At 38.6% G+C, this 27,518-nt stretch overlaps 2 protein-coding genes across 2 annotated transcripts; both read right to left on the bottom strand.

The window, feature by feature from the left end:
* Window positions 1–4,321: 4,321 nt before the first annotated feature.
* c5h10orf53 (chromosome 5 C10orf53 homolog) lies at window positions 4,322–8,748 on the bottom strand. Its single transcript, XM_062995244.1, has 3 exons — window positions 8,655–8,748; window positions 5,911–6,030; window positions 4,322–4,405 (listed from the first exon to the last, which is right to left on the bottom strand). The coding sequence occupies exons 1-3, from the start codon at window positions 8,746–8,748 to the stop codon at window positions 4,326–4,328; spliced, it is 294 nt and encodes a 97-aa protein (XP_062851314.1). The 3' UTR covers window positions 4,322–4,325.
* Window positions 8,749–12,273: 3,525 nt separating this feature from the next.
* chata (choline O-acetyltransferase a) lies at window positions 12,274–26,587 on the bottom strand. The gene is made up of 14 exons (XM_062996379.1): window positions 26,540–26,587; window positions 25,652–25,843; window positions 24,121–24,239; window positions 22,881–22,934; window positions 20,957–21,137; window positions 20,399–20,576; window positions 18,438–18,607; window positions 18,239–18,339; window positions 16,487–16,615; window positions 16,280–16,402; window positions 16,050–16,191; window positions 15,059–15,121; window positions 14,783–14,920; window positions 12,274–12,552 (listed from the first exon to the last, which is right to left on the bottom strand). The coding sequence occupies exons 1-14, from the start codon at window positions 26,585–26,587 to the stop codon at window positions 12,274–12,276; spliced, it is 1,917 nt and encodes a 638-aa protein (XP_062852449.1).
* Window positions 26,588–27,518: the final 931 nt, after the last annotated feature.

The raw sequence follows: 27,518 nt of genomic DNA, 5'->3' as shown, positions 1-27,518 counted from the left end.
AACCCAATTTCTGGAAAGATTTTTTCAGTATAAATATTAAATGTAATGCCTGTAACACACTCAGGGGCAAATTAAAAGGGAAAAGTTTATAGTATATTCAGTAGTATGATATTATATTATAGTATACTCATTAAACCTTCCATAATAAGCAGATGAATTGGTTACAGGTGAAGGAATCATGATGGGGTATAAAAGAAGGACTCACCAAAGGCAAGCAATGCAGAAATGACTTCTCTAGGCCTGAGCTTAGCTCTGATGGACCAAATGACAGTAAAAACATGTGCTGTGGTCAAATGAGTAAATGTTTCAGCTTGGTTTCACAAAAACGTTGAGTTCTTTGTGCCAAAGATTAAAAAAGACCATCCAGAATATAAGTAGAAAAATTCCTAAATTAGGATGTCAAGTGGATGTCAAGTGGAATATAAATTTGAAATGTATCAAATTGTCTGTTATTTTATTGGATAAAAATTATTGTCTCAGTCAGTTGTAATGTCAATTGTATCAGTCTGGTGCGTTATCGGGCCTTGTTTACACGTGATGTATGTGGATGTGTTGGAATAGGATTTGAGCTGAGTTTTGCTATGGCTAGTCCCAGTGCCCTTGTGTGCTGGGAGGCTCAGTTTGGGGATTTCCATCATCAATTAGTTCATCAGTCCCGGCCAGTCCAAGTGGTTAAGCAACAATGGCATTGTTCTGCTGCTGCCCAGTGGCATGAATGGGATGGCCAATTCACTGGCACATTAATTGATTTATTATTTAATTTATTGTTACCATGTATTTTTGTTTGTGTTATGCAACTCATATACAGTATGTGCCAGGGCAACGGGTTCCTCAAACTTCCCCAAAAAGCACTGTGCTAGAGCACATGGACCCAAATACAGCAACTAAGTTATGATTAATATACACTTTTGCTGTTTAAACATTATAGCCCTCAATCAATTATTAGAGAATTTTAATTTACATGCCTATTAAAGCATACAGTATATAAATGCATGTTAGAAAAAGAAATGAAACTCATTTACAATAGCCAAAGCAGAGAAATTATGCTTGACAGTTGTATAATATCTTCATGCATAATTAAACCTTACTGCTTGGATGTTTTTGTCTTTGCCCTATTAAGCTACAGCAGAACTACAATGATATCATTATTTGAGGACTTCTATTTAATATGTGTACAATTGTTTAAATTCTTTTAAACAAGTGAACCAAATTTCTACCAGAGCAAAAAAAAGGTGTTCTTGTTTCTTAATGTTTACTTGTTAGGTCTCTAAGTAATTGTACAAAAATCAATAGTAATGATTCGAGGCTTGTCAGGGTTTTTGCAAATGGGGCGATTCTTTAGCTAAGCTTACTGTGTGTGTGTGTGTGTGTGTGTGTTTGTGTGTGTTTGTGTGTGTAGGCCCATAGCACTCGTCAGCACGGTCTGAGGGATCCTTGCAGATGAGTAAGGATGACCCTGATCGTTACCCAGTGAGTAGACATTACTGTAATGATTCATGCTGATGTTAGGATTCTGACCTTGATTGACATTGATTACTATATAGTTGATGCTTAAAGAGGCTGTTACTAATGACTGTAGTATTCAGTATTTAGAGTTTGCTTCACTGGCTTCCTGTAGCTGCACAAATTCAGTTGAAACAATGATGCTCACCTACAAAGCCAAAAATGGACCAGCCCCAAACTACCTTTGAGGTTTAATAAAACCCTGCGTGTACCACACAACCTCTGAGCCACTAGCCTCGCTCGACTTGATCCTCCACCCAGAACTCAAGGAAGACATGAATAAAGGCTTTTCTCTGTACTTTCACTCAAGTGGTGGAACAAGCTTCCCTTGTCTGTCTGAATATCTGAGTCTCTTGCTGTCTATAAAAGATGATAAAAAACCCTCATCACCTCTTTACAAAGCACTTAAGGTGACATGTACTTACTAATGCTCTTTTTTCTTGCATAAAAAAAAAATGGTTCTAACAGGGTTTTCAGCAGATTTGTATTCTTGGACTGTTTTCTGCTTAAAATAGAGTAAGGTAATGTTCACTATGGGAGTGCTATTGTAAGTCGCTCTGACCTACATTTACATTTACATTTTCGGCATTTAGCAGACCCTCTTAGCCTAGACAGGATAAAGCTGAGCTGCTAAAAGTGCTAAAAGTGATTAGTTTAGTAAGTTTTTGTAATGTACTACCCAAATAGTTTATTTAGTTATATCTGGTGATTAGGTAAGAGTTCATACCAACATGCCTGTTCATTTACAAAATTTTCAAAATAAGAATGAACTCTCAGCTTGCTTGGAGCTATAGCTTAACGCTATGTCACGTTTGCCACAATGACAGGTAATCTCCATCTAAGATTTCTCATACCCACTGGGACGCAGACAGACTTGACAATTTATAAAATGCAGTAATAGTTATGTTGTCAGCTTTTGTCAAACTGGGACTAGAGTCTGATTTCCCATAATGCCACTGCAGCTTGTATCTGGGAATTCATGATGACGATTGATCATGCTGTTGCTGGGTGAGCAGCATGGCTTTTTTTTATACTGATACACAACATTTAAAACAGATCACAGTTAAAAATATATGATTGGGTTTGTATTATATTTTAACCTCATAGCTAATACACCATATGGCCAAAAGTTTGTGGACACCCCTTTGAAATGAGTGCGTTTAGGTGTTTCTACCCTTTTTAGTGCGTCCAATTGCCCGATTGCGTCATGCTTTCTCTCCACCAATGCCGATCCCTGCTCCGACATGTGGGCAGCAGCCGTATGAATCTTTTCACCTACACTTTGACGAGTCTCTTTTATGACTGCTTAGGGTCGCGGTGGATTTGATTCACTGGGTGAAAGGTAGGAAACACCCTGAACAAGTCGCCAGTCTTTCACAGGGCAAACACACTTACACACATACACTTATACCTAGGGGGATTTTATCATCTCCAGTTAATCGGGCGACACGGTGGCTAAATGGGTAGCACTGTTGCCTCACAGCAAGAAGGTCCTGGGTTCGATCCCCAGGTGGGGCGGTCTGGGTCCTTTCTGTGTGGAGTTTGCATGTTCTCCCCATGTCCGTGTGGGTTTCCTCCGGGAGCTCAGGTTTCCTCCCACAGTCCAAACACATGCAAGTGAGGTGAATTGGCGATGCTAAATTGTCCAAGACTGTGTTTGATATAACCTTGTGAACTGATTAATCTTATGTGATGAGTAACTACCGTTCCTGTCATGAATGTAACCAAAGTGTAAAACATGACGTTAAAATCCTAATAAACAAACAAACAAACAAACTCCTGTTAATCTGAATGCATGTCTTTGAACTGTAGGAGGAAACCCACTCAGACGCATGGAGAACATGCAAACTCCACACAGAAAACAACCAGGACTTTCTTGCTATAGTGACAGTGCTACCCACTCTCAGACTCAAAATATTCAAATTTAAACCATTTTTATTAACATTATTTCAACAATAAGTAGTTTAAGTTTCATTTGTAGCATAATAGCATTTATATAAATGATTTGTTGAATGTTCATTCAATCTGTGAACCACTAGACCTATTAGCCACTGCTAGCATAGCAAATTCAATTTGTCAGATTACAGGTGGAAAATGTGACGACACTTGATCTCAGAAATCATTTTGTATGCTTTTACTTTGATTAATTAATTAATTAATTACATAACAGCCCTAATTATGAGCACTTTAGTTGATGTACTATACAAAAACTAGAGAGATAGCTAAGAATTCTGCTGAGCATAAAACATTTAACAGCATGAGCTGAAACGTTCAGGATTCTTCACACCCACTTGAGTTTTTCTGCTACAGTAATTGTCTAAACTGTTCCCCAGTTGCAGATAAATGCAGTGCTTTGTAGAGCATGAGAAAATCTCATCCTGAGCAAATGAAACTGTTTGTCTGGGGATGCCGGTGTCTGCTAATTTATAGTCTTGGCTGGATTCACTTCTCTGGGGTTTATTTACTGTACACTTTTCTCTCATTAAAACTTATAAGAACGTAAATATGTTTCACAGTGACTGACATCAGTCTGTGTTATATTTTTATTTTTTTTGTTTGTGTTTTATAAGTCTTTACTGAGGCTTATTGAGGCTCGCCCCAGCTGTGACGAGATGACTACATGTGAAAATGAATTTATAAAGTCCGGCTTGGGTTGACATATAATAATGTATTTTACAGATTGTTAGTAACTTCTTACCTGCATAAATAAACCTCTTGCAAATCACCAATAGCTGTTTAACGATAAAGGGCCACATGCTAATTAGGAATAATATAATGAAGTCTGTATTTGTTATCTGTATATGTTTGTTTGTATGTCTATATCATATATGGTGTTGTTGGTCTGCATTCCTTACTGCATCTATCGCTTCTTGACATAGTGGATCAAGCTGTCCATCACCACCTAGTAAAGAAAACACCTGTGAGCCATATTAATTATATTAATGCGATATAGGTATATACACCAATTAGGCATAACATTATGACCACCTTCCTAATATTGTGTTGGTCTCCTTTTGCTGCCAAAACAGCCCTGACCCGTCGAGGCATGGAGTCTGACACCTTTCTATCAGAACCAGCATTAACTTCATCAATCTAAGCTACAGTAACTCATCTGTTGGATCGGACCACACGGGCCAGCCTTCGCTCTCCAAGTGCATCAATGAGCCTTGGCCGTCCATGACCCTGTCACCAGTTTACCACTGTTCCTTCCTACCCCACAAGAGCTGCAGTTTTGGAGATGCTCTGACCCAGACGTCTAGCCATCACAATTTGGCTCTTGTCAAACTCGCTCAAATCCTTACGCTTTTTTTCTTACGCCATTTTTCCTGTTTCTAACACATCAACTTTGAGGATAAAATGTTCGCCTGCTGCCTAATATATCCCACCCACTAACAGGTGCCGTGATGAAGAGATAATCAGAAGTGATAATTAGTCACTTCACCTGTCAGTGGTCATAATGTTATGCCTCGTCTGTGTATATCCAGTCTTAAAATGCTGTTTAATTGCTTGATTATGCAATTACATTTTATTAGGACAGACAGCCTCTGGTATTAAAGCAGTTAACAAAGTTGTAGCCTAATATTACAATACTGTTTCTGTGTAATTGAAAAAAAAAAAAAATGGGACGGTGGCACAGTGGCTAATATCGCCTTACAGCAAGCAGGGCCTGGATTTGATTTCCCAGGCAAGCGGTCAGGGTCCTTGCTGTGTGGAGTTTGTATGTTCTCCCTGTATTCATGTGAGTATTCGGTTTCCTCTCTCAAGTCCAAAAATATGCATTCAGACCAATAGCAGTTATGTAAATGTGTATGTGTGTCTGCCTGTAAAAGACTTGTGACCTGTACAGGATGTTTCCTGCCTTTCACACAGTGAATCAGACCCACAGTGACATTGACCAGGATATATTGATGTCAAAACAGATAATGATTATTGAATTAATGCCATTTAATTAAAAATTATTTCATTAAAAATCACTTTAGCACTCAACCCTGTTCACAGTTCTGAAGAAAGTATCCCCCCCCCCCTTTCCCATATTTGACAAACAGTTTAAACGGTTTTAAATCAAAGTAGGGGAAAAACCCTATCACCATAATGTGTTAATGTTGCCATAATGTCCAATGCTGATCTTACTAACCTTAAGCCAAAGGTAAAATATTCTGTACATGATCAGTAATCAAGCCTGGGTGTGACTACTATAGCTGTACCCAAAGATAAATTTGGTAAATTGCTCAACAAGTTTTAAACTTTGCAATTTAATAGCTATATATGGACAAAAGCAATGTACAATTTGCATTACACCCGTGCTTTTTAAACCACAGCAATATCCTAGATTAGTGATTTGACTAAATTTGAAGAGGTAATATAAATGTAATGCAATATGGATTATTAAATAAAGGTTATTATTACCAAACTCCAGCTTAGTAATGTTGCATTTATACACATGTTCTCCATTAACCACCAGCTCCATTTGGTTCCTGTCAGCTGTCTTCTCAAGAATACATGCGTACCCATAATCTGTCAGTACCGCTAATGGAGAGAAAACAGAGACAGCAAAATCATTTCACGTGGTGTAGACCACAGAAAACAAATCTAACCAATTCGGTTTTTTTTAACCACACACATTTATTTGAAAAAGAAATAGATTATAAGGGGGAGTGGAGTTGGTTGGCAGTATTTCTAATGACTTTAATTAAAAGCTTTTATAAATATATTTACTGTGGATTCAGTAAGTAATAAGACCTCCCTTTGCACATTTTATTGTGTTGTGGCTTTGACTTTGAATGTATATAATTGCCATTTTTATTCATCAATCCACACTTAATCACCCACAAGGATGAAGTGAAAAGATATTTTTGGAGTTTTTGAAAATGTATTAAAGATTATTCATACCTTTTACTGCCGGGTGCATCCTATTTGCTTTCATTATCATCATTGAGATGTGTCTAGAACTCCACCTGTTGCAATTTGGGTTGATTGGACATAGTTTGGAAAGACACACACCTGGTTCTAGAAGGGCCCACAATTTACACTGCATTGTCAGGGGAAAAAAAACTGAGCCATGATGTCCAATGAACTGTCTGTGGATCTTTGTGATCGATTTGTGGAATTTCTAGTGTTCCTATAATTTTGAAATCGAAGTAGCTTGGTACAACCCTGAACCTTCCTAGATTTGGCTGTCTGGCTAAATTGATATCTGGATAGAATGGCTTTGGTCAGGGAGGTAAATAACTCTAATTGTCACTTCAAAAGAGCTCCAAATGTTCTGTGCCAAGATGGGAATCGTGTTGGATTGACAGCCACCACTGCAGCACACTATGAATCAGGCATTTATGGCAAAGTGGGCAAAGAAGAAAGCCACTAAAGAAAAAGGCATATATGACAGCCCACTTGAAATGTGCTAAATCACTTGTATAGAACTTAACATGAGGAAAAAAGTCTTTTGAACTTTTTGAGCAGAACAGCAAATGCTATGTCTGACAAGAAACACAACTTGACTAAAATCATCACTATGGTTAAATGCAGTAAACTGAGGGATGGATTCATGCAGTCAAAAACATACTGAATGATTGCATACTTACACTAGAGGAACAGTTGAGATTTCCAGTCTCTGAATGCCCTTAAGTGGCCCAGCCAAAGTCCACGCTTAAACCTTAAATATTTGTGGAAAGGCCTGAAATTGCCAGTTAACATACAGTACACTCTACATTTAATCTGATGGCACTTAAAAGAAACTGCTATGAACTGTGTACCAAACTGCTCAAATCTAAGTGTTTGAAGCTTGTAAGGGTCGTTTTTACTTGCAACTGTAGGTGCTTCCAAAAAGGCTTACTCTTAAACATATCTATGCAGAACCATCGCTATTAACAATTCTATGTTACACATGTGCCCCACAGCAATAATAAAGCTAATAAAGCTCACCCATTCAGAGGAAAGATGTGATTGGTCAAATGTACTGCCATTTGAAATTGAACTTTAAACTTTACCTTGAAATAGAATTTGAAATAAAAAGAAAAAAAAACTGTTGGAAGTCGAGATGTACCATGATGACAGTGTCCTACCCGAAAAGACTCAATGGAATCAAAAGGTGCTATACCAAAGTGTTAAATATGTATGTGTGTATAAAAAACTGGGTTTATTGGGCTTATTAACAAAACTAACAAACCTAAAGCTATTTAAATCAAGCAAACAAGATCAATTCATTAAGACAAAAGTCAGTAAAAGTGGCTTTTGGTGTTGAATTTGGAGAAACCACTTGTTATATACACCGATCAGCCATAACATTAAAACCACCTCCTTGTTTCTACACTCACTGTCCATTTTATCAGCTCCACTTACCATATAGAAGCACTTTGTAGTTCTACAATTACTGACTGTAGTCCATCTGTTTCTCTGCATGCTTTGTTAGCCCCCTTTCATGCTGTTCTTCAATGGTCAGGACTCTCCCAGGACCACCACAGAGCAGGTATTATTTGGGTGGTGGATCATTCTCAGCACTGCAGTGACACTGACATGGTGGTGGTGTGTTAGTGTGTGTTGTGCTGGTATGAGTGGATAAGACACAGCAGCGCTGCTGGAGTTTTTAAACACCTCAATGTCACTGCTGGACTGAGAATCGTCCACCAACCAAAAATATCCAGCCAACAGCGTCTTGTAGGCAGCGTCCTATGACCACTGATGAAGGTTTAGAAGATGACCAACTCAAACAGCAGCAATAGATGAGCGATCGTCTCTCACTTTACATGTACAAGGTGGACCAACTAGGTAGGAGTGTCTAATAGAGTGGACAGTGAGTGGACACAGTGTTTAAAAATTCCAGCAGCGCTGCTGTGTCTGATCCACTCATACCAGCACAACACACACTAACACACCACCACCATGTCAGTGTCACTGCAGTGCTGAGAATGATCCACAACCTAAATAATAAATACTCTGTGGTGGTCCTGTGGGGGGTCCTGACCATTGAAGAACAGGGTGAAAGCAGGCTAAAAAGGTATGTAGAGAAATAGATAGACTACAGTCAGTAATTGTAGAACTACAAAGTGCTTTTATGTGGTAAGTGGAGATGATAAAATGGACAGTGAGTGTTCTCTCTTTCTCACACACACACACACAGACACACTGATAACCTTCAAAAAATTAGTGTAAAATACCCTGTAATCCCTCCAGGCAGAAAGTCCTGTGATCAACCACTCCACATGATTCGTAAGGTCCATATCTAATAGTGACGAGTGAAGACTGGGGCATCATTTAATCTTCATCAGCAGTAATCATAAACCCCAAACAAATAAACCCTGAAACAAATGTCCTAAGTTCAGTAAACAACTTCGCACGGTCCTGTGTTTGTAGTTTCTATAGCAACAGTAACGCGTCGTAAACAAGGCTTTGGAACAATGGTTTATACACCCTAATAACATTCCCTGATCTCAATCTCACTAAATTTTTGTCCAGAGGTATGTGAACACATTTATTTATTAATAAATATTATTATTATTTCAAGAAAAAGTGTTTGTCCAAACACTGTACATTACAGTTCACCGTCTCACAGAAAGAATTACAAGAAATAGTGTGATTATACACCGACAAGGCATAACATTATGACCACTGACAGGTGAATAACACTGATTAGCTCTTCATCATGGTACCTGTTAGTGGGTGGGATATATTAGGCAGCAAGTGAACATTTTATCCTCAAAGTTGATGTGTTAGAAGCAGGAAAAATGGACAAGCGTAAGAATTTGAGCGAGTTTGACAAGGGCCAAATTGTGATGGCTAGACAACTGGGTCAGAGCATCTCCAAAACTGCAGCTCTTGTTCCCGATCTGCAGTGGTCAGTATCTATCAATAGTGGTCCAAGGAAGGAACAGTGGTAAAGCGGTGACAGGGTCATGGGCGGCCAAGGCTCACTGATGCACGTTGGGAGCGAAGGCTGGCCTGTGTGGTCCGATCCAACAGACGAGCTACTGTAGCTCAAATTGCTGAAGAAGTTAATGCTGGTTCTGATAGAAAGGTGTCAGAATACACAGTGCATTGAAGTTTGTTGCATATGCTGCATAGCCGCAGACCAGTCAGTAAGGAAAGTGGTCATAATGTTATGCCTAATTGGTGTATATAAGGTAAAAGTTTAGGTGTTGTATTTATTTATTTATTAGGATTTTAACGTCATGTTTTACACTTTGGTTACATTCATGACAGAAACGGTAATTATTCGTTACACAAGATTCATCAGTTCACAAGTTTTTTACTGTCAAACACAGTCATGCACAATTTAGTATCTCCAATTTACCTCACTTGCATGTTTTTGGACTGTGGTAGGAAACCAGAGCTCCCAGAGATAACCCAAGCAGACATGGAGAGAACATGCAAACTCCATACACAAAGGACCCAGCTCACCTGGGGATCAAAAACAGGACCTTCTTGCTGTGAGGCGACAGTGCTATTCAGATGTTTTAGTCATGCTTATTGCTAAAACAAAAACATAATTTAGTTATTTAAAGATTTATATAAAGTTGAATGCTACACCAGTACCTTTTCCCTTCTTTGCTGGAAGATTTGGACAACAAAGCAGGGCAGTTGTAGCCTAGTGGTTATGGTACTGGACTAGTAAGCAGATGGTCGCTGGTTCGAACCCCACCACTGCAAGGTTGTTGGGCTCTTGAGCTAGGCCCTTAAACCTGAATTGCTTAGACTGTAAGTCGCTTTGGATAAAAGCATCTGCTAAATGCCGAAAATGCAAATGTAATGCCTTTCAGCTAGATTGTGATGTCACAACCTGGAAGGCTCCCATATGCCCTGGATTACTGATTGTGTTATTGATTATCTAACAGGCATGTGAAACAAAAAAAAAATACAGCAGCATAAACATTCATGTTTAGAAATAGCTGCTTTAATACCACACAATAAAAAAGTGCAAGGTGTTTGGTTTTGGTTTTCAGTTTAATTTAGCTCACCATCAGAATCTATATTAAACTGTAATACATGTAATAATCTACAGACAATTTAATCTCAATTAACTATACATTACAAGACACACTACAGTTCTGTTTTTATTAGAGAGTAAATACAGCAATATTTCATGTAGCAGTCTTCATTACAAACAGCAGCACATTTCTCCAATATGGATAAGATATCAAACTAATAAGAAACAAACTAATAAAGTTATAAATAAAAAATAAATATATATTATTTATATTTATGTGTCAGTGCTGCATTACAGCTAAGTGGTTTGTGAACATGTATGTCCTGTGCATATCCATACATAAATAATATACAATTTATTAAAAAACTGATCTAGAATGTACGGATTTACAAAAAGGATGTTATAATGCACAATCAATGCAACTAAAACAGCAAATCCAGATAAACTTTTCTTAATTGTGTTGCTATAAAAATATCATGTGTCATGTTTTTGCTGGTTCATTTTATCATGTCAGGTGGTATGACCTCCAGATAGTATAAATCTAAAAACTACAAAAAATAGTTAAATGCTCAGTGGTGGTAAATCACTTATATACACCGATCACCCATAACATTAAAACCACCTCCTTGTTTCTACACTCACTGTCCATTTTATCAGCTACACTTATCATATAGAAGCAATTTGTAGTTCTACAGTTACTGACTGTAGTCCATCTGTTTCACTGCATACTTTGTTAGCCCCCTTTCATGCTGTTCTTCAATGATCAGGACCCCTACAGGACCACCACAGAGTAGGTATTATTTAGGTGTTGGATCATTCTCAGCACTGCAGTAAAACTGACATGGTGGTGGTGTGTTAGTGTGTGTTGTGCTGGTATAAGTGAATAAGACACGGCAGTGCTGCTGGAGTTTTTAAACACCTCACTGTCACTGCTGGACTGAGAATAGTCCACCAATCAAAAATATCCAGCCAACAGCGCCCCGTGGGCAGCATCCTGTGACCACTGATGAAGGTCTAGAAGATGACCAACTCAAATACCTGAGTACCAAATACCTGAATAATACTTGCTCTGTGGTGGTCCTGACTATTGAAGAACAGCATGAAAGGGGGCTAACAAAGCATGCAGAGAAACAGATGGACTACAGTCAGTAATTGTAGAACTACAACGTGCTTCTATATGGTAAGTGGAGCTGATAAAATGGACAGTGAGTGTAGAAACAAGGAGGTGGTTTTAATGTTATGGCTAATCAGTGTATACTTCATGTTATTAATCATTTTAAATTTTGTTAATTAAAAAATATGTTTTTAAATAGAGAATAGTTCTTTAGCATTTACTTTAAACTAAGGTCTATACACCATTACTAATTATTAATACATTTTTTTATAATGACTACTAACCACAACATTAAAGCCTGTAATGCATTTAAGCAGGTATTTTATAATTAGTACTCTAACTAAGCAACCGTAAGGATAGTAGACGGTCTTCTTACATCTGCACGTTAGAGGTGTACATGTTAGTGGTATGATAGTACAAATGTGTCACAATTACAGCATAAGCTGGTATAACAATATTGCACAGGTATAAAAACTCTTACTGCAGTGTTATACTGTTGTAAGTAATGATGACACACAAATGCAAACTACATAAATAAATAACATTTTTCAAGAAACATTGTTTCTACATTGTAAGAGCTGACACTGTGCTACATTGTAAACTATTTTTACAAACTATTGCAATATTGTTCTTACCTTAACATTACATTTAAAATACAATGTGAAATATAACGTAGACTTCGTTAAAAATCGAACCACCAGATGGAAACTCTGATTGGGTACCAGCTTCTTATACTATACTATATCTTTCCCCCATTCTTCACAGCCTCAGAGGTATCCTCATTCCTTGGTGTGGGGTTTTTTGGCATGGTGTGAGTGTTGTATACTTGGCACAGATCTCGCATTTCCCTCAGGCACTGCACTAGAGTTTTCACAAACATGTCAGAGGAGGTCTCTGGGCTGTCACGGAAGCTGGACACACAGAAAATTATGTGGTCCGACTGGGGATTGTAGCAAGTACCGTAGCCATTGGGGACCACAGGACCATAGCAGCAAAACATCTCTGTGGTCGTGGGAACCTGCATGCAAAGATGACACTGTTAAAAGTGTGTATAAAAGTCCACAGTTACTTTTTAGTGGTTTGTGTGTATAATTTACTATGTAAATTGTCTGAATTATTAAAAATTCTAAATAAACATATTCCACCCAATAGCTTTGAGTAATGTGTGGATCCATCAGTGTTCCCATCAGCTGTTTATATGACTGGAATATTTTAGAATGGCAGCCCCCCTCCTCCCCGCCCCTTTCAGGTAGATTTTGTCCGCCCAACGTTCAATTCATGACTACAGCCTTGAATTGTGACCATAAAAATGCACATGGCTAGTAGCAATACTCAAACGGTGGTGTTCAAACAATGCTCAGTTGTTATCAGGGTGCCAAATAATACCCCATGGAATAATCCATTAATTCATGCTGCTTATGCCTAATTCCAAACCCTACTATCTGCATATCACATTAGGATCAAGATTTATCAGAACAGGTAGCATTAAGAACTGTCCACTCTTTCACTTTCCAGTTTCAGTGTGCCTCGACCCACAGATTCATGTTCTTCCTGACAAGAGCTGGACTCCGTGTACAGGAGCCCATAAATACTGGAACAGGATAGGGTCTTCCCAAAATATTTGCACAAAGTCATCTTTCATTCATTGTTTTGTTTAATCACCTCTTTGTGGTGGGTACCGGTTGTGGTAAGTACAATTCATTGGGCTAAAGGCATAAAACACCCTGGACAGGTACCAGTTCATCACAGAGGACACACACATTAATACCTAGTGGAACTTTAGTATCTTTAATTAACCTGACTGGGGCAGTGCGGTGGCTCAGTGGGTAGCACTGTCGCCTCACAGCAAGATGGTCCTGGGTTCGATCCCCAGGTGGGGCGGTCCGGGTCCTTTCTGTGTGGAGTTTGCATGTTCTCCCCGTGTCCACGTGGGTTTCCTCCGGGTGCTCCGGTTTCCTCCCACAGTCCAAAGACATGCAAGTGAGGTCAACGGAGATACTAAATTGTCCGAGACTGTGTTTGATATAACCTTGTGAACTGATGAACCTTGTGTAATAAGTAACTACTGTTCCTGTCATGAATGTAACCAAAGTGTAAAAAATCCTAATAAACAAACAAACAAACAGTTAACCTGACTGCATGTCTTTGGACTGTAGGAGGTAACTGGAGCACCCGGAGAAAACCCACAAAGACACGGGGAGAACATGCAAGCTCCACACAGGACCACAGGACCACCTGGGAATGGAACCCAGGACCTTCTTGCTATATGCTGACAGTGCTACCCACCAAGCCACTCTGCCGCCCACTTGCACAAAAGATAAAGCATTTTTTTATATTGTACACATTAGCAAAGGGTGTACGCCTGAACTCATCAATAAGGGCAGTTGTAGCCTAGTGATTAAGGTACTACACTAGTAATCGAAAGGTCGCTGGTACAAGCCTCACCACTGCCAGGTTGCCACTGTTGGGCCCTTGAACAAGGCCCCTATTCCTCAATTGCTTAGAAAATATACTGTCACAGTAATGTAATTAGTTTTGAGTTGAAAACTATGTCTGATGTAATTGACATAGTTTTGGCTCTACAGTGTATATAGGTATACAGTATATGTTATGCACTATATCACATTATTTTACTTATGTATTCCATCTATGTCACATGTCTTAAAGTGGTTTAGATGCATATACATAGTCATCATACATATTTACATTTACAGTTATGCTTTTATCAAGAGACTTACAGTTCTGACTAAATACAATGCAAGGAATTGAGTTAAGGGCATTGCTCATGGACCCAACAGTGGCAACTTGGCATCTTGGTGGGACTTAAACCAGCAACTTTCTGACCACTAGTCCAGTACCTTACCTACTGAACTACTACAATTACATTCTCAGCATTTAGCAGACGCTTTAATCCAAAGTGGCTTATAGTACTGTGATGGTATATTGTCTAAGAAATTGAGGTTTAAGGGAGTTGTTTAAGGGCACTTAACAAGTGACAACACGGCAGTGGTGGGGCTTGAACCAACAACCTTTTGAATACTAGTCCAATCCCTTAACCACTAAGCTAGACTACTACTGCCCCAATTTACCTTATATGAAGTGTAAATAAGTGGGTGATTGTGATCTCCTGCAATGGACATGGTGCCCTGTCCAGGACCAGTTAATAATATGAATGAATTAATTTTATAACAGTTTTACAGGGAGTGAAATAGGGGTTGGTATTCCATCTATGTCACATTTTTATTTACCTGACTTGTAGAAAGAATAAACTGATTGCTGAAGATGTAGGTCTCATCTCTGAACATTTCTGGTTTCTCCAGGTTGAGCTCCTTTGCAATCTCTCTCAATCCAAGTAAGTGATTATCTATTGCCATTCCTGTAATAGCCTGTGAAAATACAGTCCACATTTTTATGGAGATGTTTTTGCTAGTCACTAAATTGCCTAAAAACTTGACAAGATTATGATAAATGAATGCATTTAGCTTTAATTGTGGGTATATTTTAACAGCTTCAGTTCTATTTACCAGGACTGTATAATTGGTTTGGGCCTTAATAGCATCCCATAACTTCTCCATCTTCTGTGCACTCTAAGCAAAAATGTAAACATGATGTAAAGCTATATTGCAATTAGATAACTGACATAATATACTGTTGGAGCTTATACACCGATCAGCCATAACATTAAAACCACCTTCTTGTTTGTACACTCACTGTCCATTTTTTCAGCTCCACTTACCATATAGAAGCACTTTGTAGTACTACAATTACTGACTGTAGTCCATCTGTTACTCTACATGCTTTGTTAGCCCCCTTTTATGCTGTTCTTCAATGATCAGGACTCTCCCAGGACCACCACAGAGCAGGTATTATTTGCATGGTGGATCATTCCCAGCACTGCAGTGGTGGTGTTTTAGTGTGTGTTGTGCTGGTATGAGTGGATCAGACACAGCAGCGCTGCTGGAGTTTTTAAACACCTCACTGTCACTGCTGGACTGAGAATAGTCCACCAACCAAAAATATCCAGCCAACAGCGCCACATAGGCAGTGTCCTGTGATCACTGATGAAGGTCGAGAAGATGACCAACTCAAACAGCAGCAACAGATGAGCGATCGTCTCTGACTTTACATCTACAAGGTGGACCATCTAGGTAGGAGTGTCTAATATAGTGGACAGTGAGTGGACACGGTATTTAAAAACTCCAGCAGCGCTGCACTACACACACTAACACACCACCACCATGTCATTGTCACTGCAGTGCTGAGAATCATCCACCACCTTAATATTGTCTGCTCTGTGGTGGTCCAGTGGGGGTCCTGACAATTGAAGAACAGAGTAAAAGCAGGTTAAAAAAGTATGTAGAGAAAGGGGATGGACTACAGTCAGTAATTGTAGAACTACAAAGTGCTTCTATAGTGTGTGTAGAAACAAGGAGGTGGTTTAAATGTTATGGCCGATCAGTGTATATGGCTTTAACAGGTAACATGAATTGTGTGTAATTGTGTGTAATCACGTACTGTCAAACTGGACTGTTCATCAGTCATAGCTTTTACAAATGCTAAAGCCTCAGCAGTAGAAGAGCGAATGTTGTCCACTCTGCCCTGTTGGAAGCGCCGAGTTGATGCACTCTCATAGGTTGGCACAGGTCTTCCATGACATCTGGGAACAGTTTGGATTAAATTATGTTTGGATCGAAGTGTGCTCCCATGTTACCTTTTAGTTATACTGAATAAATTATTAAACTGACCTGTAAAATGCAAACTGCAAAGCTACTTGTATGTAAGCATCTGGGCTCATTTTCTGTTTCTTGATAAACTGTTTACCATAGCAGGTAAATGTATGGACATTTATGTCTAGATTTCCAGCAAGCCTAAAAACAACAGGTATATATTAAGGCAACACATTTTAATTATTTAAAAAAAGTTCACATGTATATTTAAATACTTTGACTTGCATTTGTAATTTGTCTGCTGAAGCCGTGAGGGATTTCTGAATATCTGGTGAACATTTCCAGCGCAGTCGCCGTGGAGATGGCAGCTCACTCACACTCGCTGCCCTTACCAGCTTTGAAGGGCTGCCTCTCCTTAAAGTGGTTCAGATGCATACAGTATACATAGTCATACACATTTACATTTACATTTATGCTTTTATCCAAAGAGACTTACAGTTCTGACTAAATACAATGCAAGTTATGAATTGAGTTAAGGGCATTGCTCATGGGCCCAACAGTGAGAACTTGGCATCTTGGTGGGACTTAAACCAGCAACTTTATTATCACTAGTCCAGCACCTTAAGCGCTGTACTACTTTGTTTACATTTTCAGCATTTATCCTAAGCAATTGAGGTTTAAGGGAGTTGTTTAAGGGCACTTAACAAGTGGCAACACGGCAGTGGTGGGGCTTGAACCATCAACCTTTTGATTACTGGTCCAATACCTTAACCACTAGGATAGACTACTACTGCCCCAATTTACCTTATATGAAGTGTAAATGAGTGGGATAGTGATCTCCTGCAATGGACATGGTGCCCTGTCCAGGACCAGTTAATAATATGAATTAATACATTTTATAACAGTTTTACAGGAGGCGGAATAGGGGTTGGTGTTTTATTGATTTTTAGATAGGAAATTGTTCTCTTCAAGAAGCATTTATTAGTGTTTATGTTGCAGATTTCATACAACATTTTCAATTCAGGGTTAGGGGTTAAGGTTAGGGTTTATTTTTAAAATGAGAATGTACACTGATCAGCCATAACATTAAAACCACCTCATTGTTTCTACACTCACTGTCCATTTTATCAGCTCCGTTTACCATATAGAAGCACTTTGTAGCTCTACAATTACTGACTGAAGTCCATTTGTTTCTTTGCATGCTTTGTTAGCCTCCTTTCATGCTGTACTTCAATGGTCGGGACTCTCCCAGGCCCACCACAGAGCAGGTATTATTTAGGTGGTGGATCAGTCTCAGCACTGCAGTGACACTGACATGGTGGTGGTGTGTTAGTGTGTGTTGTGCTGGTATGTGGGGATAAGACACAGCAATGCTGATAGAGATTTAAAACACCTCACTGTCATTGCTGGACTGAGAATAGTCCACCAACCAAAAACATCCAGCCAACAGCGCCCCGTGGGCAGCGTCCTGTAACAACTGATGAAGGTCAAGAAGATGACCAACTCAAACAGCAGGAATAGATGAGCGAGCGTCTCTGACTCTACATCTACAAGAAGGACCAACAAGTTAGGAGTGTCTAACTGAGTGGACAGTGAGTGGACACGGTATTTAAAAACTCCATCAGCATTGCTGTGTCTGATCCACTCATACCAGCACAACACACACTAACACACCACCACCATGTCAGTGTCACTGCAGTGCTGAGAATGATCCACCACCCAAATAATACCTGCTCTGTGGTGGCCCTGTAGGGGTCCTGACCATTGAAGAACAGGGTGAAAACAGGCTAAAAAAGTATGTAGAGAAACAGATGGACTACAGTTAGTAATTGCTATATGGTAAGTGGAGCTGATAAAATGAACAGTGAGTGTAGAAACAAGGAGGTGGTCATAATGTTATCGGTGTATAGAACTGAATTGCACAGTAAAAAATAAAACCTTTTAGCTTTTGTTATACTGCTATTGCATTGTTCAAAATGTAGCACATGAAGTACAGAAGACAAGACAAGACAGAATAATATATAATGAATAGCTTACATGTACTTTAATAGATATTCTGTGCACTGGACCAATACGATTCCCTCAAAGGGTGAGTGTTCACAAACAACACCACAGCAGCCGTCTTCACCTACCACAAACTGACAAATACAGTGTATGAAATGCAATTTTAATCTAGGCTTACATGTGTTACAATTACTTGTTTAATTTAATTGGAATTTTAATGTTTTTGATCTACCTGCATAGGTTTGTCATACCAGCGGTTTCCCCCATTTCTGTCCGGCCCCCCTCCATGGAGCATCAGCATGGCTCGGTTTGTGTCACTCAGCTCCATGCCACTCGGTTCATCCAGACACACCAAACACAAGCAGCGCTCAATCATATCCAGAGAGTCTCTGTTGGTAGAATCTGTTACAAAGATATGTAACTGATTTTGTGAAATGTACTCTTTTTAAACTATAGTGAAGGTTTAAGTTTGGTTGTTTATGTTTTTCTCCCCTTTTCTCTCGATTTTTTTTCCCAATTGCGTTATGCTTCCTCTTCACTGGAGCTGACCCCCACCCTGATTAAGGAGAGCGAACTGACACACGCCCCCTCTGATACATGTGCAGTAGCCGATTGCATCCTTTCACCTGCACGAGGCGAGTTCATATGTGGATCAGCTTTGTGCACGGAGAGCCACACTCTGATCGCATTATTTCTCGACTCTGTGCAGCCAGCAGAGGTCAATCAGACAGCAGAGTTCGTAGTTCGCTCAGTTATGAGGTCCCTATCCGACTTATCCTACCCCATGAACAACAAGCCAATCGCTGTTCATGTAGCTTCCCAGTCCAGCCGGATGGCAGAGCTGAGTTTCAGACAGACGAGCTGTGCACGTGTCGGAGGGGGCATGGAGCAACCTCATCCTCCCAAATCAGGAGCAGGGACCAGCATTAGTGAGAGGATGATAGACGGGTAGAAAATGGATGCGCTAAAGTGGGAAGAAAAAGGGGGGGGGGGGGGGTGGATAATTAGTGGTTTGGTTATTTTCACCACACATTGTTAAATAGTTCTTACATTCATCTATAGAATCTCCATTAACTTGTAAAATGAGTCTAACCAGATAGCTTACTGACATGTCAGTGTTAAAGGTTTTCAGGTTTATATCCTGCTAGAGCACTTTGGTTAACGTTTATTGCAGTTTTTGTAAAGTGGACAGATTTAGGAGCAACAACAGCTCATACACTAAATGGTAGGTATCATATGTCTACAGAATGGGACCACATATGGCTGCCGGGCATTATGTGTAAATATAATCTGTTCTTATTTCTAACAATCTATCCTAGCTCTGGAAAAAAAACAGCAGCAGACGAACTATTTGTCAGGAGCTTGGGGATTGTAATTCCATGGCAGAGAAGCCATGTTCAAACCTCAGATCAGGTGTTGGCTGGAATGGTGTAAAGCATTGGGCGGAGGGTGGGACCTATGATTTCATAAATAAGAATATTGTGAATTGCATCAAACTAGTCCTCAGTAATTTTGAAAAGGCCCTTTGCTGATTTACACAAAAATTCCAAAAATAATTATGACTTTTGGTCTTGAATAGCCAACAGCTTTTAAGCAGACTTAGTTGGCAACAGTGCTTGACCTGCCCAATGTCCTGTGACCACTGATGAAGGTCTACAAGATGACCAGCTCAAACAGCAGCAATAGATGAGCAATCGTCTCTGACTTTACATCTACAAGGTGCACCAACTAGGTAGGAGTGTCTAACAGAGTGGACAGTGAGTGGACACGGTATTTAAAACTCCAGCAGCGCTGCTGTGTTTGATCCACTCATACCAGCACAACACACACTAACACACCACCACCATGTCATTGTCCCTGCAGTGCTGAGAATGACCCACTAACAAAGCATGCAGAGAAATAGATGGACTACAGTCAGTAATTGTAGAACTACAAAGTGCTTCTATATGGTAAGTGGAGCTGATAAAATGGACAGTGAGTGTAGAAACAAGGAGGTGGTTTTAATGTTATGGCTGATCATTATGGCTGGTTTTGGACTGTGAATAGTAAGTCAATGTGTTTAATAAAAACAGGTACAGAGCACACAGTTATTGGTGTGTTATCAGCTTAAGCAGATTGTGTATATGATCATGACCCAGTATCAGCGTAGTATGTTAAAAGAGAATATACATTCAGACTTAAATAACGCTCAACCTTTAACAAGGAAATTACGAGCCTCCGCCCACTCAGTCCGACCGTCTGAAGTAAGCAGTCCTATAGGAGGCAGGTGTTCCTCCTCATTCTCAGCCATCTTCCTAATCTTCTGTAACTGAGTTAACAGATCCTTTTCATTGAGCCGCCGGAAGTTGATCACAGCATCAAGAACGAAAAACTGTAAGATTAAAAGAGTAAAAATGACATAATGATTGTGTTATTATTTTAAGGTCTGATTATGATAGGCTGTACATGACTTAATAACACATCGACAGCCATGGAGTAAAAAGAACAGCTGCCTAATGAGTGACTTTATATTTAAACAGATTGTCTTTATGTATTTAAAAAGAGCTCAAGCATAAAAAATGAATCAGAGCAATCCTTATTAAGTCAGTAGTGAGCACCTGTTAGAGCACCTTACTTATTAATTATATCATAGAACAGAAAACGAAATGCCCAGGGGGGCTGTACATCACCTACCTCAGTTATCATCTCAAAGAGCAGGTTAAATATTTATATTTAAATAACTGATTTAGACTGATCTATGTGAGGCCTTACCTGGTTTTTACAGGCCACTATGATGTGCTCTGGTTCTGGCATTACGCTGCTTTTCTGCGCCACCAGTGTGTCTGTTTTTGGTCCAGGTAGGCGGTAAGAGGTAAATAGCCTGTAGTACTGTTCCATACACAAGGGAGTGCCCGCTAGTTGCCCTCGTGCTACGTCCACTGGAAGAGTATTGCTGTAAAACACGACAACATGACACTCTTACACAGAGGACCATTAAACTCATAAATAAGAATGCTATATGAATGTACTGATTTGCCGTTAAGGTACACTGCTTTCTACAAGAATATACTAGTACAGCCTTGCTACTTAACAAATTCACACATAATTTAGTGTTACTTGGTGTTTCTTTGTAACTATTTGTCATCAAATACATTCGTAAATGTTATTCTAAATACCAAGTAAAATTTAGTATGTTTTTTACTATGTATTTCTTGGATTGAAGTGAAGCAAAACTGAAAACTACTAGTAAATATCTGGACATGTCCGGACATGTTTCACACATGGAGTCGCTGATTTTTGGATAATTTTTTGGAAGTTTTTTGGTTGTCTGGGACATACTTTGGCCAAAGGGGACTGTTTTATGGTAAGTTGTCACTTTTTAGGAAATCATATTACCGTGCCAGTTATTAATATTTAAAACTGGCACGTCATTTAATTTTCTACACTCATGGCGCCAAATTAGCGTCTGTTAGCATCATGATAACATGTTCCTTCGTTTCGTGGTTACGTCGCCATCTCCCATACATTTATTAAGAAAGTCTTGTTCCATCATTCCGACGTACAGCGTTTGCGACATAAAAACAAAGTTCGCGCGGGAACTAGTTGGCGAGCGGAGCGGACGAATACGTCGTCACACGGCGCTATACGAGGAAGACTGTGTTGTTATGTGCTCCATGTGAGTGACGTAGGTGCTTATGTAGGTGTGTTCCGACGAAAACCGTGTTACGTCGAGGACCTGCTGTACGTGGACTTAAAATGTTGGTTCTCAAAAAGTTCTTTTGTCTCATGATTATGAAAGCCCATTTTGCCACTTGAAAATAAATCTGTATGAGGCTGGAGTCTCGGGTCTTTCAAATACAAATGTGCATTATTAGGCGACCTTTAAGCAAACCTTGAGAAAGTAAAATTGAATTATAATATGTAACATAACATTCTGAGGTCTACATAGACTTCATCATTACTAACTTATAATGTTATTTTTTAATCTTTGTCTTAGATGAAAGATGAGTTCAGGAGGATAACTACAGTCCACCTGGAGCGAGTGTTTTTGCCAAACTTGCACTTTTACTTGCATCTATTTTTATTAATTTTTTGCTGCAAGGCTTCAGAAAAAGGTTCAAAAGATTGATATCATTAGTTTTGTCCTTACACTGTGACACTTTTATAGTTTGTTTTCCATTTACAGTTTTTACTTATGTGTAGCAAGTGAGTCTTTACAAACACAACTGTTTGAAAGACATTTTGTCCACTGAACTGTTTAAGGGAAAATGCATTTCTATTAATTGAGCAAAACAGTTAAAAAAGTTCAACAAAAAATGTTGACTGTCAATGTTATAATGGCTTTTGTATATGGTAATCATTGATGTTAACACTTCAGAAAATGAATTCCATAATGTAAAAATATTTGGTATTTTATAATATGGCATTTTAAAAGCCATGTTTTAATATAGTGCTGCATTGTTTGAGTAAAATCTACTAAGATACAGCTATTAAAATATACTTTAAGCAGGGTGTTGCAAAGTAACCTTTACTGAAGGATTTCTAGTAAAATCCAGATAGAATTGTGAGTAACCTTTACTTGAATATATGGTCTGTTAAGTTTACTAGCAGTTTTTACGTGGAAAAACTATCCTAAGTTTTTTTAAGTAAATCATACTCCACATTTTTTGCAGTGTAAAGAGGACAGACAACCAACCCGTCAAGTAGACACTTGTATTCCAGTACACCTGAAATTAGATGAGCCGCAAATCTGTTAAAGGAAAAGAAACAATAACACCAGAGAAGTAAGCACTATGTCTGTCAAAATACAAGAACACTTGGCTAATATCATCCCTGTGATGAAACATGGTGGGGCAGCATTATGCTATGTGGGTGTTTCTCAGCAGCAGGGACAGGGAGACAAAAGTTGAGGGGTAAAGAAGTTTTGCTTAGTACAGGAATATCCTTGAAGAAACCACCTCTAGACCACACAATGGGCTCATGACAGTGACTTAAAGCATACAGCCAAAACAACACTGGGCTAAGTCTCTGAATGTTTATGAGTCACTCAGCTACAAACCCAGACTTAAACCATGTCACAAATCCGTGGAAAGATCTGTGGAAAAAGGAAAGTCACATACATGAGGCATAACATTATGACCACCTCCTTGTTTCTACACTCACTGTCCATTTTATCAGCTCCACTTACCATATAGAAGCACTTTGTAGTTCTACAATTACTGACTGTAGTCCATCTATTTCTCTACATACTTTTTTAGCCTGCTTTCACCCTGTTCTTCAATGGTCAGGACCCCCACAGGACCACTACAGAGCAGGTATTATTTGCATGGTGGATCATTCTCAGCACTGCAGTGACACATGGTGGTGGTGTGTTAGTGTGTGTTGTGCTGGTATGAGTGGATCAGACACAGCAGCGCTGCTGGAGTTTTTAAACACCTCACTGTCACTGCTGGACTGAGAATAGTCCACCAACCAAAAATATGTAGATATGTACATACCAACTAAAAAGATATGTAGAGAAACAGATGGACTACAGTCAGTAACTGTAGAACTACAAAGTGCTTCTATATGATAAGTGGAGCTGATGAAATGGACAGTGAGTGTAGAAACAAGGAGGTGGTTTTAATGTTATGGCTGATCGGTGTATGCTTGTCATTCACTCTGACAGAACAGAGGATCTGTCATGATGAACTGGATAAACTGCCCAAATCCAGGTGTTTGCAGAGATGTATTCATAATGTGCAGCTATCATTTCTGCCAAATTTCTACCACTTTTTAGGATTTTAATGATAGTTCATTAATTAGTACAAAACAGAAATTCTTATGACAATCCCTTAATAAAACTATGGCAATTAATAGAAAAAAAACATGCAAAACTTCTAAGAATTTCTAAACTGTCTAATCAAAATGCCTGTGCTATCTGCAGGGACTGGTACCTGAGTGCATCACTCTGTGTTCTGTAGGTCTGCTTTGGGAAGACCATGGCAGGGCTAGAGTTGACAGGTAGTGCTAATCTGTTATTCAAATACATATCTTCAATCCAGTAGTCAAATACCTGAAAAAGGAGAATATATTATTGTATGCTGATGAAGTAGATACACTATATGGACAAAAGTACTGGGACACCTTTTCTTATTTTTAAATTCATGTGTTTTAGCCATAACTGTTGCTAACAGGTGTCATGAATCAAATATATTAAGGAAATTCTATGCTTCCAACTTTGCAGCAACAGATTACAGAAATACTTCCAATTCTTGTGAGAAGTCTTCTAAGAAGAGGCTGTTGTTATAGCTGAAGAGATCACATGGAGGTCACTCTATTTTAATACCATTTGTTTTTACATGGGATGGCCAACAAGCTAATGATAGGGTATCTAAATTCAAATACGTTTGGCGCTAAAGTTTATGTGGTTATGTAAATAACATTGTTTATGAAAAGTTTCCCATTACAGACCATTATTATTTAGTATGATAGGAAAATGTAACCATGATGTGTATCATCAAGTCACTTAAAATAAATAAAAAGCTCAAAATTATATTCTGGATTTCTGGCAATAATTTCTCAGAACACAGGTCTGATCTTTATATACACTCACCGAGCACTTAGGTACAACTGGGGAATGGTCCACCACCCAAACATCATCTGGTCCTATGGGGTTCCCTTTTGATGAATAAATGAGGTACAAAGCATGACAGAATGTACACACATGCACATATGGGCTTAAGTCATTATATACCCATAAAGTCCATTTATATGGCAGATAAATAGTACTGGATAGGTGTACCTAATAAAGTGTTCAGTGAGTGTATGTCATTATAATATATGCACATTCTGTCTAAATCAGTTAGACACAAACCCTTGTAATTTTGAAGTCCTTAATCTTTAATCCATCCCATCGGGTATCTTAATGCAATCCACTTGATATCTAAGATCCCTTGAAATGTAATTGATTGTGTATTGACAAGTCACATCAACGTTTTTGACATGCATTTAATTATGAGAGAAAAAGTTTACAATTACAATTGTTTGCATTTTATTAGTTTAGACAGAATGTTGTCTATACTACGACTTAACTTTTAATACATTCTCAAAAGCAGAAGTACTGAAATGTACTCTTCTATGTTTTTCTGGTTGCTTGAGTCTTACCATCAAGGGCACAAGTTTTGTCCCCTAAGTACAGTATGTATATTTGTACCTGAGAATGTACATTTAGTGTATCTTACACAAATTTAGAATGCACAATACACAGTTGTACATTAAATTACTTTTTTTTTGCACTTTCCCATGTAAAAGATACTAACATATACTAACTAAAATAATACATACCAGAGACAAGAAGATTTTTAGATCTGTAGTACCTCTTAGGGTGTAATAAATGTAGAAATCTGCTCATTTAACATTTCTCAGATTTTAATGGTCAAGGCCACTTACTTTGCTGTGGGAGTAAATAACCCAAGATGACCTTACCCAGTTGGCCTTAACCTCTCTTCTTTCCAGTAGCTTCATCTGAAGGAACTCTCCGAGTCCACCAGGTGCGCCAAAGTTCCCTGTGATGGCCTTGGTCCTTTTAAATTGCTCTTCAGGTACTAAGTGCCTCATGCATTTCAAATACATCTTCAGTGTTTGTTGCAGGGCTGGAACTGGCAACTTAGGGAGACTCTATATAGTGCAGAATTATTGGTTTATGGGTCAGTATAATACAGAAAACCTCTAACTTAACAGCTTTTTCTGTTTTATCTTGCATAATAATGACATTTGGTAGTAAATACTAATTAAAGAAGGTATTTAAAATTCTTCTCTAAAATATTAAAATTTATATTATTATTTGAATATATATAAAATGTCTCTCTCTCTCTCTCTCTCTCTCTCTCTCTCTCTCTCTCTCTATATATATATATATATATATATATATATATATATATATATATGTTTATGTTTATATTTACTCTTTCCTGTACTACATTGTAATGTCATTGTGTGATGTTTGTGATAATTGTAAATTGCTGCTGTAACACAACAATTTCCCTTCGGGGATCAATAAAGTAATCAATCAACCAATCAATCAATATTAAAAGAAATTATTCTGATATTAAAATGACAAAACTATTCTGCAGTGCATATATAATCACTGTTAAGCCATCATAGATACTGTATGCCTATATAATGCTAGTAATGACTGTTACAATAGATATAAATATATGGATATATTTCAATTAAAATATATTTGAATAATCCAAAACACCAATACCTGAATATGAATTAATCAAGCTACACTTCAAACAGCTACAAGCTATTTTAAGCTAGATAATGTACTGTAGATTCCAAATTGTGGATGGTGGTAAAAATACACTTTACATTATGATCCCTTTGGTCCCTTGATGGCATCCTTTCCAAATCTGGCATGCTTAGAGTTGCAGAGCTTAGTCAAGCTTGAAGATATGCCACAGGTACGAGCTCCCCTGTGTCTTCTGCAGTACACGACAGGGGAAAATTAAAGCAAAAAAAGTTTTACAGCTGTTAAATATTCTGTACATTAGACTAAATGAGCGCTGCAGTATGGCAAACAATATATAAAATAGTTTTAACAGTCCGAGGTCTGAATAACCCCTGCACGTTTAGTGTCCCTGTTCCCAACTCATTATTGTTTTTTTTTTTAAACGAATATAATCCAGGACTGTGACAAAAACATTAGCTAAAATTTTGCTTACATTTTACTGCATTAAAACAATTAAAATGAACTGACGAACTTTTCTAAATTTCTGTACTCACCAGAAAAATGCTGTCGTGCCTTTGAGCAAACAAAAGAGTTCATTCAGATTCATTATTTTATATATAAAAAGAAAGTACTGTTATTTAACCCCGTTTCTTTATTCCTTCTTCTGAAGACTACATGTACCCCATCAATAGAGCACCAGCAGTTCCACAGTGGACCCTGAAGGATGCTGAGGCTCCTCCCACCAGCCCCCGCGCCTTAGGTGCGTAATCGCGCATGTTTGGCTGCATGCGTCCAAATCAGCATCTTAATTTATTAATGAGCAGAACGCCGATTATACTATAGTCTCCTATTTTCACATACTTTCAAACTAACATATTTTGAGACGTATCAAAAACAGATAAACAGGGAGGTAACGGAATTACACACTTCTAAGACACTGTCTTGAAATTTAATTAGTACAAAAAATGCAGTACATTTATTTAACACTTTAATCTGGTATTGGGGCGCCACGGTGGCTAAGTGGGTAGCACTGTCGTGTTACAGCAGGAAGGTCCTGGGTTCGATCCCCAGGTGGGTCCTTTCTCTGTGGAGTTTGCATGTTCTCCCCGTGCCTGCGTG

This window comes from Trichomycterus rosablanca, chromosome 5 (genome assembly GCF_030014385.1).
Source record: "Trichomycterus rosablanca isolate fTriRos1 chromosome 5, fTriRos1.hap1, whole genome shotgun sequence".
Taxonomy (NCBI): Eukaryota; Metazoa; Chordata; class Actinopteri; order Siluriformes; family Trichomycteridae; genus Trichomycterus; species Trichomycterus rosablanca.
This window is presented reverse-complemented; position numbering and strand designations above follow the sequence as displayed.